Below are 12,158 nucleotides of genomic sequence, written 5' to 3'. Positions count from 1 at the left end.
TTTGATCTAGATGGATATTCAGTTTCCTAATGGGTCCTGTAAACTTGTTTGGTTAAAAACATTTCTGTAGACATTTTTGAGAACGTTATTATGGAAGAAGTTAAAAAATACGAACAGGATGTAATGATAAATTCATTGAAGTATCTTTGTGAGACCGTTTCTTGGGTTTGGACCAGCTTCTTTTTACAGCAGTTTGTTTCCAAATTATAGGGGCAGCTATTACCAATGAAAAAGAACATAGCCTAATGGGAAAATATGCAAGTGAAGGCAATGAGTACATGGCTAAGGTGGGGCTGGTTACTAAATCAGCTAGTGGTAACAAAAAGGTGTACACACCAACATTGGAAGTTACGTATCCAGAGAAGAAAAAACTTCCTGGGAAAGGGCCAAGGAAACCAAAGCCTGGAGCCAAAGGTTTAGCAATTGAAGGTAATTTTGATAATAATTGATTATTTCATTTCTTGATATTTCTGTAAACACAAGATAACCGTATAATTAATAGCATATGAGTATTGATGCCCAACAGTTTCTGTTATTTCTTTTGTTATCGATTTGATGTCGTTGACGAATGTTAATGCTTAATAATTCAACCTTACCTTTCCTCTTGCTAAAATTGATCTTGTTACTTATGGACTACATTTTATTTTCACCAATTTAAATCATAGGGACAATAACAATTGAAGAAGATTCTGCTGCACATAAACGTATTTACTCTTTCGATGGAGTCAATGTTGTAACACCGAAGGGCAAATTTGGCATGGATGGCAGTATTGGACGTGATGATCAACATACCTATTCTTGTGATATGAAATTGAAATATGACGACCTTACAAACTATTTGGCATTGAAGGTAAGGTTACAATCTTTTATGTTAAATATTGTTTGAAATACTGACTGTGTGATAATACTTATGCTCTGAAACAACTTGGTTGTTTAAACTTTGAAGAATCTGAATGAGTTACACATAACCCATCTTCATATCATTCTCTTTTATATATTTTTTCGATCCGTCCCAGCTGGAATGAAAAGAAAAACCCTTGAATTAGATACATGCACCCATATGTAGGTGACTGGGTGCATGTGAAACTCAGTTGTACATAGCCATAGTATACATATGTGCTCACCACTGCTCTCTCTCTTAAAAGGAGATAATAAGTAGTGGAGAAGAGAGTAGTTTGGCTGAATGGAGTCCTCTGGCCTCACAGTTAGTGGCATTTGGTCACTTGAGAAATGTCCTTTCAGAGATCCACCAGTCCCAAACATTAATCCTGAATACCACAACCCACTCACCTCCAAAGAGCTAAAAAGTCAGGATCACCATCTTCTCCTACTCCAAGATATTTGATGCAGATAGCTTCTGTCAATGCCTTCATGCACCAAGTCATGACTATGTAATAGACATTCAGTCAATGTATTCTGATTAATTTTGACTGTTTAATGAAACGCTGGTCCTCTCTGCTCCCTATTTTGAAAAATCTTTTTTAAGCAAAATAAAATAACCTCATAAGTGAAACAGGAGTGCATATTTGCTCACTCGAGTTGTACTAATTTGGAGCAATGTTTCAGAAGGTTTATCTTAATGCATTTGCACAGCAATAAGCAATGTGAGAACATTGCTCAAGAGTGAGGAAGGAAAAAACTTTCCCATTGCATTAAATGTCATTAGCCACTTATGTTTGGGGCAAGAGAGGATGGGAGAGGAATGGGGAAATATTTCTTGTTGGGACCAGTCGATAAACAGCCCATCAGATAAACAGGTGCGGGGTAATCATGACTCTAATGTACTATACTTCAGGGACTAATATAGCCAGCCTTAAAACTCTGACCAATGGCTATCAATAAACAAATATTTAGTTCTGCTGCAGTATGGCTGAGATTGCTTAAAAATTTGCATATCATAGGGTTTATGAAATTTTTCTAATATTATCTTTTGTGTCGTCAGCTCATGGCAACTGAACCCTTTGAAAATGATGTGATGACATATATGTACACTGATTTGGTAAATAATATTGATTAAAGTAAATATTCACCCACTTATTGTCAAAACAGTGGAATGCAACTGTTATTTCATATGTCATTTTATGTTATATTTTGCTCGCCCCTGAAAATGTGTTGACATATTATGTGAAAAATTCCTTCAAAAAATGAATGATAAAGGCTATTTTCCTGAATCGCTTAATTCAACTTATTTTTACTATTTTAACAGGCATAAGTTATATAATATTCTTGCTTACTTTGAAAACATGAAAGGAATATTTTTTTCGTGTTTTAGGGAAAAGTGCAAGAATCCAACTTATTAACTGGTCCAGATAGCAGTTTAAAACTGAATGCTGAATTTGCTGCCTCTCAGTACCCTGATTTTGGATTCATCCTTGGGTTGGATTCCCATCACAAATCAGATCTTGTAAGTAGAACAGTAATAGTCAAAAACAACTTAAACTGAGCAAGCATTACCTATATGGAATAATTTAGGGGTAATTATAACTTTCATCAGCCTCTTGTTACATACTCAATAAAACTTTAATTTCAAAGAGATAATGATTAAATGTCCTGATGGTAATGTTAAAGTAAATGGAGAAATATAACTTATTATGGACTGTTATATAACTGCATTGATCTTGAAAGTTAATGAATTGAAACTTTACCTGCTAAAAATCCTCAACAGCACAGGCAAACTATGACTCAAGTTTTAAATTCAAAGAATACCTTCATACCTCTACCTAAAGGCAAGCATTAATGGCTAATACACTTCTTAGAAGATTTATCTGTTATATGACTGAGCTGAATTATGTTTCAACTAACCATTAAGAACATGACAAAATAAAAAAATGAAAGCATTTAAATACCAGCTAAATTTCATCACTAGGCTAAAAATAATGCGTCTTAATCGATTCTATTGGGCATTCTGCCTGAAATCATTGTGTAGGAAGATGAATAAATGCATTTGCATCTCATATCATGACACATACCAAACATTGTAAAACAAGGTCTATCATAAAAGAAACCGCAGCGGTCTAAGTATATAAATTAATGATATTTAAGGGTAAATAGTAGCACGCAAGGTGATTGATTGAAAGAAATATTTGCTGAAAACATTAATCTTACTGAAAGTGATTTGAATGGTTTGTTTTCATCTTTTTGGGTGAGAGGTTTTACCCCAAATTAACTTGAGTTGTACTCTAATTCAGATTATATTTATTCATATCTTTTTATGGTTGGTTCTCAGATACCTATTGATACTTCTCCCATGGCCTCTTTAAGTAGCTGTGTAGCAAGCAGAGTTTATTTCATGAATGCTATTGTGGTCTGATCATTTCAACATTTAATTTAAAAAGCCATGAGAGCTTTTAGATTAAAGATCCACTTACTTACTTGCATATCTGAATAATTACATTTTGAATAGCTTTAAATCATGTAGGCTAATTCAGGTAAGTAATTAATGATCAATCGATTATTCAATGCTTTTGTAAACATTTGCAGGTTGAATTCACTTTTGATTTGATTCATGGACCTGATCCCCAATCAGAAGTGGCTCATCTGCAAATTTCGAATATGTATGCCTTCAAGATTGTAGATAAAAATGATTTCAGCATCTCAGTGAATAACAAAGGTGAGTAGTCAATGGTGTCTTGATGTATAGAGTAAATTTCAATGTAGAGCAGTTATTGCACCTATTAATAATTGAGATTTTTATGATATTTTCTTAATACTAATATTGGGATACATATGATGGATGTAAAAAAAGTTGTACCACAGTACTGCGTGATCATAGCTTAATTTAATATTCAAAATTTTAGTATGCCAGTATATGGGCTATAAATTCATCAAAGATTGTGATATGCAATTAGGGGAGTTGGCATGCTGCTGGGATTCATTTTTTCTTTAAAAATGTGAACAACCTACTTTGAATTAGTTCAGGTTGGTCTACATTAGAGATTAAAAGTTACAAGTTTAAAATTACATTTACAAGATTACATCAGTTAAATTGTGTCTTATTGATGATAAGACAATAGAATAGAAATTTGGTTGTGGATACTAAAGGAAGAGTAGTAGAGGACATAGGTGGCCATTGGAAGAATTGTTTGCTGCTGATTGTATGCCTCATGTCTCTATGGAAATAAAATTACAGAATTAAAATGGCAATGGGTTTAGGATGAAAAGATTAACATTCCATAATGGATATCAACAAAATCTTTTTTATTGTTTTATATTCCTGAACGTTCAAGATGCAAATTATTTTTGTAATAATTCAGTAGACTTTTGATTACCTAGGATGTAAGAGATATAATTATTCTAAATTATGAAAATTTATATAAACACTCCACCCCAAAAAAATGTATGCTAACATGTAGGATTATTATTTATTGAACCTATGAATTATTTTTTGTTACAATTCAAAGCATTGTACTATACACCAACACTATTCCTTCTAACTGGTGAACTTTAGGAATTACGGATAATTTTCTGAAGCATATTGCGCTCATATTAAATAATGATAAGGCATGGCATCTGGTTGCCTTTGCTCCAGAAAACTGATTTTCAGATTTCTACCCATTTGTCATAGGAGATTATTTAGTTGGAACCTAGGGAATTTACAACATACAAACCAGCTCTCAATCCCTATTAAGTGGTAATGTAAGGTTTACTTAAAAATGTTATAATGAATAAATCAACAGGTCATAATAGAGTGAGATACAAATTTTTTGCAGAGTCACCTATCCGTTAAGGTAGGTTTTGGGTCCACACAACTATCAAATAAATATTTTGTTTCTTCTAGCAAAGCACAACCCGACATCCTACTCTACAATTCCCTCCTCATGTCTTTCTACTTCATTCTTTTCTTCATCCCACCCGAGGTCCCCATCCTATTCCTGCCCTTACTTCATTTGCCTAACATTCTCCCCTTAATTCCATTTTGCAACTTCCCATCTGATCATTATGTTTTGCGTCCATTCTTCCTCCCTCCTTATGATTACTTCCAAAAATCCCCTCTCCTCCTCCACAATACTTCGAACATCCTCATTTGTTTTCCTTTCCATCCATTTCACCTTCTCCATCCTTCTCCACACCCACGTTTCAAAAGCCTCTCTATCTATCTAAGTCTATCTATCTATGCTTGTCATCATACCTCAGTGACCATGTTTATGCTCTGTGTATAACTATGCCCCACATAAAGGTTTTAACAAGCATATTCTGAGCATCCTTACTCAACGTCCCTGTCATCAACTCTCTTCTCCTTGTGAAAGCCACTTTGCCTAGTGCAATTCTTCTCCTTACATCCCTACTACTCTTACCATTTTAGTCCAAAACACTTCCATGATATGTACTGTCTCACCTGCTCTAGTTTTTGCCCTCCCATTTAAATGTTAACCTTAGCCTTTTTCTATCTGGGAAATCACCCAACCTATGTTTTATTTTTATTAATACTCATTCCCTACCTATCGCCCTGAATGTCAAATTCACTCGCAATGCTTGCAACCCCTTGGGTGACTGACAAACTAGATCTTGGTCATCAGCAAACCTAACTGATTTTACAAATCACCCCTGACTGTCATACCTAACTCTAGTTCTTCCCATGCATCTTTAATTATTTCCTCCATGTATATGTTGAACAGCACCAGTGATAATGGGCAACCCTGCCTTACACCTCTTTCTAACACTGCTTCTCCACTCTCCACTCGCCCCTGAGTTTCCTTTAGATATTTTCCTGTGGTCTCAGTTTTCATCAACATTTTGTTGAAAATCATCAATGCCATGGCTGTCCTTAAAAAAATAATGTATTTATTCAGTCAAACATTATTACAAGAAGTAGGGATACTTGCATATATTGGGCAGCTCTTGTTGCAGAAAGAAAGTTTAAACTTGCTAGAATTGTTAATGATTGAAAAGTTAAAAATTCTGTGTAAATTATAAGATGACAGTAGTTATTTCCTTGTCAGCATGAAGCAAAGGGTGTTTATGTGAAATTATATAAGCGCTGAGAGATGAAATTGTAATGGTATGTGATGCTATATGGAAAATATTCATTAGAAATGGAATGAACTTGACAAAACTTCATCTTCAACTTCAAGAAATCAAATATTTTATTTGATTTCTTGGAAAAAAATGAATGTATTTATTTTTCCATTTCTAGTGAAATATCCACTTGTCGGCTTGGAAGGAAAAATGCAAGCGGAAGTAAGCCCCACTCATGTCCAGTATGATATTGACGCAAAATATGACAAGCACAGAATTGACTCCAGTTTGGACTTCAAGTTTGGAAAAACCATTAATGAAGGATATGATTTAAAATGGGGGGTAAGAGCTAAATCTTCTTTTTTTTAAGGTTAAGTCTTATACATTTTATAAAATTCTATTGCTATTCAAAACTTTATCATGCATGGTCATGGCTTTAACTGCTAAAAAATGTGTTTGGGCCTGATGACAAAGAAAGGCAAAGACTTGACGAAGTTAACTGCATATGTTTACCTGGATGAAATGTGAAGTGAAATGAAATTTACTGTTCTGCCCTATTGATGAATGCTGTAGGCTCATTTTGTGACTCTTTCATTCACATGCTTGATTCAATTTCAAATTTTCATATCTTCTTGTGTTTCTACTAATGTCATAGGTGGTTGCTCTTGGCACTGGATTCCAACTGGACAGTAAAAGAGTGGTTGCTTCACCAAAGAACTCAAAGTTTGACATGTGCCTTGAGTTGAAACCAGGCGGCAGGAAGTATGAATTGGAGTCTGATTTAACACATTCTTATGCTGGCCCAAAAGACTTTGACTTCAGAGCTAATTCGGTGCTTAAAGTTCCAGGCCATGAGAACTATCGGTAAGAATATGTGTGGACTCATTTAAATTTGTTTCTGTGATATTTTTAGCCATTCCTCGGCCTTTAAACTCATTGATACCAGCTTTCATAATAAAGTTTACAATTAAAGCTTCATTTTCATTACTTTAATTTGTTCAAAAATGTTGCTGCAAAATTTTTATTGCATGAATAAACAGATGTGTGTTCCAGAGTTTTAAAGTTTAGTCTGCTTTGCATGAATGAAAATATTTATGTTCTTGAGTTTAGTTGAAAAGTTCCTAAGTCAATCCGTTCTAATCTCTCTAACAATTTTTTAATCCTACAAGCAAGCAATTTCCTAGTTTGTGGTAAATTATTATGCACTCTTGATTTGGAAAAAGTTCATTTCTCTCAACAGTTTCAAACCAATTTTTGAATTTTAAAATGCATAAATATGTGCAAAGTAAAAAACTTCATTATTTTCAAATTCAATGAACCAAAATATTGGGCTTAAAATGTCCTGGTTTAAAATAAATGAAGATAAAAAATGAATCAGAAATAAACTATGCCATAGTATCTGTCCTTAAAATTCTTACTTATGTGAAGTATTTTCTTTGCTGTCTGTTACTATTGGACGGAATTATAATTGGTGTCTGACATCAACCCTGTTCCAATTCTAAGGATTTTTGACCTTAAAAATTTTGTGAAAGTAAGATAATTTAGAATTAATTGTATTTCATTTCATAGTTGCCCTAGAGATCCCTTAAAAAATTTCTCATCTAGCATATCCTAAACGTACAAATTTGAAAATGGTCTGATTGAAATTTATAGTTTTTGCATTTTAAGGATTCTGTATGGTTACCAATTTATGTATTCCACTTATAGTAGGAAGAAATGGGATCTCTCTGAATTTGTACATTATTTTGGTGATTTATTTCGCTTCTAGGCTTGATGGAGGTGCAGCTGTGGATGCAAATGGATTCAAGACTCACTTGGAAGTTCACGTAGGAAAGGTGTGCAATGTAAATTTGAGGGCTCATGGAGAAATTGATGCTGATGGAAAGTGTAAATCAGCTGAATGGTCTGCATTACTTTTGAACCACCTTCAAGGATCAGGACATTACAGTTCAGATGCAAAGAGCAACAAAGGAGACTTTTTAATCACTTTATTGAAAGCCGGAAGAAAGCTAAAAGGTTGGTTAATATAAAAATAATTTGACTTGATCCTCTTACTTCAGGGGCAGGTTCAAGGCAGAAAACTTTCTTCTGCCTTGAAACCTTGGTCAAAATAAAGGTGAATTGAATTTTCTTGTTGATAAATATGTCCATGGTGTAACTCTAGGGAAATACTCTGAGTACGCAGCATGCACCCTGCTCTGTCATATGGCTTGATGTGCTTTTTAATTCAAAGAGAAAATATCTACTAAAATCTATACAAATAAAAGTTTTACTGAATCAATTTGTGCAATATATATTTGTCACCATTAAAGATGATTTTCAGGTTAATATCAGTCAAATTAGTGTTCTGTAATAAATTTTGGCTTTTATTTGTTCATCACTGTGTGTGTTTCAAACTTGATTATCATCAGTGATTCATACGGTTGGTCATTAAATTGCTGTAGAAGTTAGTACTACATAAAAAAATGTAGATTTTTTTAGTTCTAAATTATTCATGATATCAATATTTTTATATTTATCAATATAATCTTTCAACAAATCAGGTGAATATAGTTCTGTTCACCCTGGAGATGACACATGCAAGACCTTAGTAGATTTCTTCTGGGATGCTGATAAAGATCCAAGCAAGAAGCTCCATATTGAGAGTCTGACTACCTCAGAAGGGAGGAAAATTGATTCCAAGTAAGTTGATACTTTGGTTCAGTTAATCATTTTCCCACAACACCCTTAAGTGCACTTAAAGTAAATTAGTAATGCTAAACATTTACTACAAATCAACCTACAATTGTTTTACACCTACAAGTATCTTGATCATTACTGATTGCATTGAGATTCATATCAAATGTCATGCTCATTATACCAGGGTTCTGCTGTATTCACATTTGGAATAATTGGGATTTAAAAAGTAATAGATATAGTCAGATTTCATATTTGGATTATTAACTAATCCTATTGTAGTATTTTCCCATTAAGCTGTGGATCATTCTAATGGAAAAAATAACATTTTATTTTCTTTCACTCCATTTTTCCAAAAAAATAAGTATGACATAAGAAGTGGGGTCAATTAACATTTGATTAATCATATATATATATAGGCATATCTGTATATTTGCAACATCCACTGCACATTTTAACTCGAAAAAATACATTTGTAAATCACTTACACAAAAATACAGTGAATTAAAATTCTTTTCTCATCTTTCTCATCGGTTTGCCTTGCCACCTCTATTTTCAGGAACAAAATTGTGTTCATGGATAAAATAACTCGCGTGGACATGAAGCTTTCTGGACAGGGAACGTATACTGTGGGAGATGCTCTTCTAGTTGTAGATGTGCATTTGCCAAGTGGCCGCCACATTGCTGTAAATTATCAGGCAGCCATGAATTTGCCTCCAAGCTCTGAAGGTGATGGCCATGGAGAAGGCACTTTGTCAATCTGTGATAAGGGTGATGAGGGTGAAAGTTGCTTCAAGGTGCACGAAAAGCTGTCCAATTTCAATCTTGAAAAAGGTTCTTATTCGTGCAGCTCCGAGACCAACTTTGTGAGATATGATGGGAAAGACCTGAAGTTTGGTTTGGAATTGCATATTCTACCCAAAGATGATAAGACAAGTGTCAGTGGAAAGGTAATTAACTCTTATTTTACTTATATTAATGCTTAAGTTTAGCCTAGCTATAGACAGAAAATACATTATCATTATTTGTATCAGCATCATAAGTGGTTCTCTAATTTCCCATTTAGTATTATCCTGCATGTCATATGGTAATGAATACACGTAATTTGGCTTGAAATTTGATGGTGGGATTTTTTGTGCCAGAAGCTTAATACATGGTTTTTCTTTAGGGATTTGTTGGTGGCGCTCTACTTGGGCCAAATGTGAAGCCAATGTCTGTGGAATGGGGTGGTGAAACAAAGAAAGGACATTACTCCTATCATGTTCTTGGCAAGGCTGGTGAAGACCAGTTGTTGGGTTTGAAAGGAAGCGTGGACACCAGTCTTGATGATGGCAAGACTACTGCTGAAGAATTCCACATTGAAGCTCACACACAAATTGAAAACCTGAAGCACATTTCCTTCGGACAAAAGGCCAAAGTTACAGTGAACTCACCAGAGGCATATGAGGCAAGAATATTTTTTTTAGTGACTTCAATTTTATAAGTCAGTAATCTCTTAATATTATCACTAATGAATGGATGAAAAAACATGAATCATCAATAAAACACTGATAATTGATGTATGCAGATAATATGGCAGTGATATAAATATACACAGACTCATTTTTTCATTCCAAGTGGTTAATTTGAGATTTTTTTTACGATGGAAGGTGCATTTTTTCAGTCATTTTGTATGGGTGAAGGAATAGATTGACCAGAACACAATTAATATCATCTAGTGAATGGCAGAATGTATTTTTTTCAGATAGCTGTGAAAGACAAATTTCAAAAAAGGATGGCTAATGTGGATTAAATTCATCATATGATATGCTGATTAAAATGATTTATTTTTTGTGTAGTAAAACGATGTATTTGCTTGCCTTAAAGGAGATTACGGAATTCTCAGTGCAAATGAAAGCGAGGGAAATTATTAATAGGAAAGTACATTTAGCATAAAGATGTTGAAATTAAAACATTAAATACTATTGACAAATCTTGATTTTGTAAAATTAAAAAAAGAGCAGATATTTCAAACTTGCATTTTCAAAAAAAGTATGTCAAAGTTTCAAAATATTTAATTATCAAAATGATTGTAATTTAATTAAAATATTCAAGGTGCTGGAAAGAGAGAATAGAAATAATAATCCACTTGATCGATAATCCAAAAACGAATTTTTGAGATTTTACTGTATATTTATTGGCACATAATGCGAATTTCGTATCTTAATGCGTCAACCCACATATAAAACTTACAATAGATTCAATACTTAATAAGCATCAACAAAATTGGTGAACTAAAAGTACTCATGCATGCCAAAAATGAAATCTGTTGTAAAATATGTGATTTATTGTCTTTGGAGCTTTCGTTTGAAGAATTATGAGTGAGTATATTGTCAGTGTAGAATCCATTACTAACAAGTTGAGAAAATATTGAAATGAAATTATTGATGTTGTAATTTCACAATCTAGTTGAGAAAACTCGACAGTTTTGTGATATCTCAATGGTTAACCAGCTTTGCATAGATTTTTAGCTTGTGAAAGTGACAACATTATACAAATGGTAGAACACTGTTTTGAAGCAACTGAAGAGTGTATGGTATAAGCATGGATTGGTATATCAGTCTGAATTTAATTGATTTCCTGACCAACTGGCTCCCAACAGAAATGCATTTTGTAGTGGGCATAGTCATAGAGGGGTGTGCCAAGCAGAGGTTTTCCAATATTTTAAATTACAAATTAAGTATTTAATCATTACTTTTAGCAAATCAAATCATGTAAAAATTGTCTAATAATCTGTCTTATTTAGCTAATTTTTGCTAAGTGCTCGATTAGTTTGGGGCATGCTACACAATGCAGAATTTGGACTTATCAATAATTTATTATATAAAATTTGATGATATTTTAAAAAACTGCCTATTTTTTCTATTCTACTGCAAGCATTGCAATTTCAACTTTATTTTGAATGGTATAGAATGCATTGAAAGTTGTTAGAAAATAAAGGTTCTTGTATGATGCACAATTTTAAGTGTTCATAGTCACTGTCATTAAATATGTGAATGATAAAAAACATAGCATAATATTTCATTGATCTGCTTGTGCCCACATATTGCCTATGAGGAAATGTAAAATTATTTTATCCATCTTGCAGTTATATTCCTCAAGTGACTTGATTTGGGGTAATGACCAAAAATTCACCATTGGTGCAAAGGCTAGCAGGCATGGTAAAAAGGGATCGGCTTCCGTAAACATGTGTCTCCCTGGACAAACTGAAGACCATGGTGTAGCTGTGGAATGGGACCATGATAATACAGCTCATCGCGCCGAGGGATTTGTGGCTTTCATGTGGCCTCAAGGAAAGAAGGTAATCACCTAGAGGTGCTCATTTCTTTTAGGAGGATCTTTTACTGTACTGCTTTCTGATTCAGAAACCAAAGACAAATGCATATGAAAGGAATGGTGGGACAGAATTATATTTAAAATATTTATATGCAGTTAAATCATACTCAGTAGAGCTGAATACGAATGCCAGATTTTCAATGTCAAAATGA

The 12,158-nt window shown here is 33.6% G+C and overlaps 1 protein-coding gene across 1 annotated transcript in view; it reads left to right on the top strand.

The window, feature by feature from the left end:
* Positions 1-12,158, top strand: part of LOC139695414 (apolipophorins-like) — an 82,212-nt gene that overhangs the window by 33,773 nt on the left and 36,281 nt on the right. Inside the window, exons 21-31 of the mRNA XM_071594160.1 lie at positions 211-429; positions 666-850; positions 2,273-2,404; positions 3,481-3,610; positions 6,134-6,297; positions 6,611-6,819; positions 7,724-7,971; positions 8,499-8,637; positions 9,191-9,581; positions 9,800-10,078; positions 11,759-11,971. Coding sequence (XP_071450261.1) covers positions 211-429; positions 666-850; positions 2,273-2,404; positions 3,481-3,610; positions 6,134-6,297; positions 6,611-6,819; positions 7,724-7,971; positions 8,499-8,637; positions 9,191-9,581; positions 9,800-10,078; positions 11,759-11,971 — 2,309 coding nt within the window. The remainder of the gene's footprint in view (positions 1-210; positions 430-665; positions 851-2,272; positions 2,405-3,480; positions 3,611-6,133; positions 6,298-6,610; positions 6,820-7,723; positions 7,972-8,498; positions 8,638-9,190; positions 9,582-9,799; positions 10,079-11,758; positions 11,972-12,158) is intronic.

The sequence above is a fragment of the Hetaerina americana genome, unplaced genomic scaffold, assembly GCF_022747635.1.
Source record: "Hetaerina americana unplaced genomic scaffold, ioHetAmer1.1.p SCAF_6, whole genome shotgun sequence".
Classification (NCBI taxonomy): Eukaryota; Metazoa; Arthropoda; class Insecta; order Odonata; family Calopterygidae; genus Hetaerina; species Hetaerina americana.
Note: the sequence above shows the minus strand (reverse complement) of the source record. Positions and strands in the feature narration are given on the sequence as shown.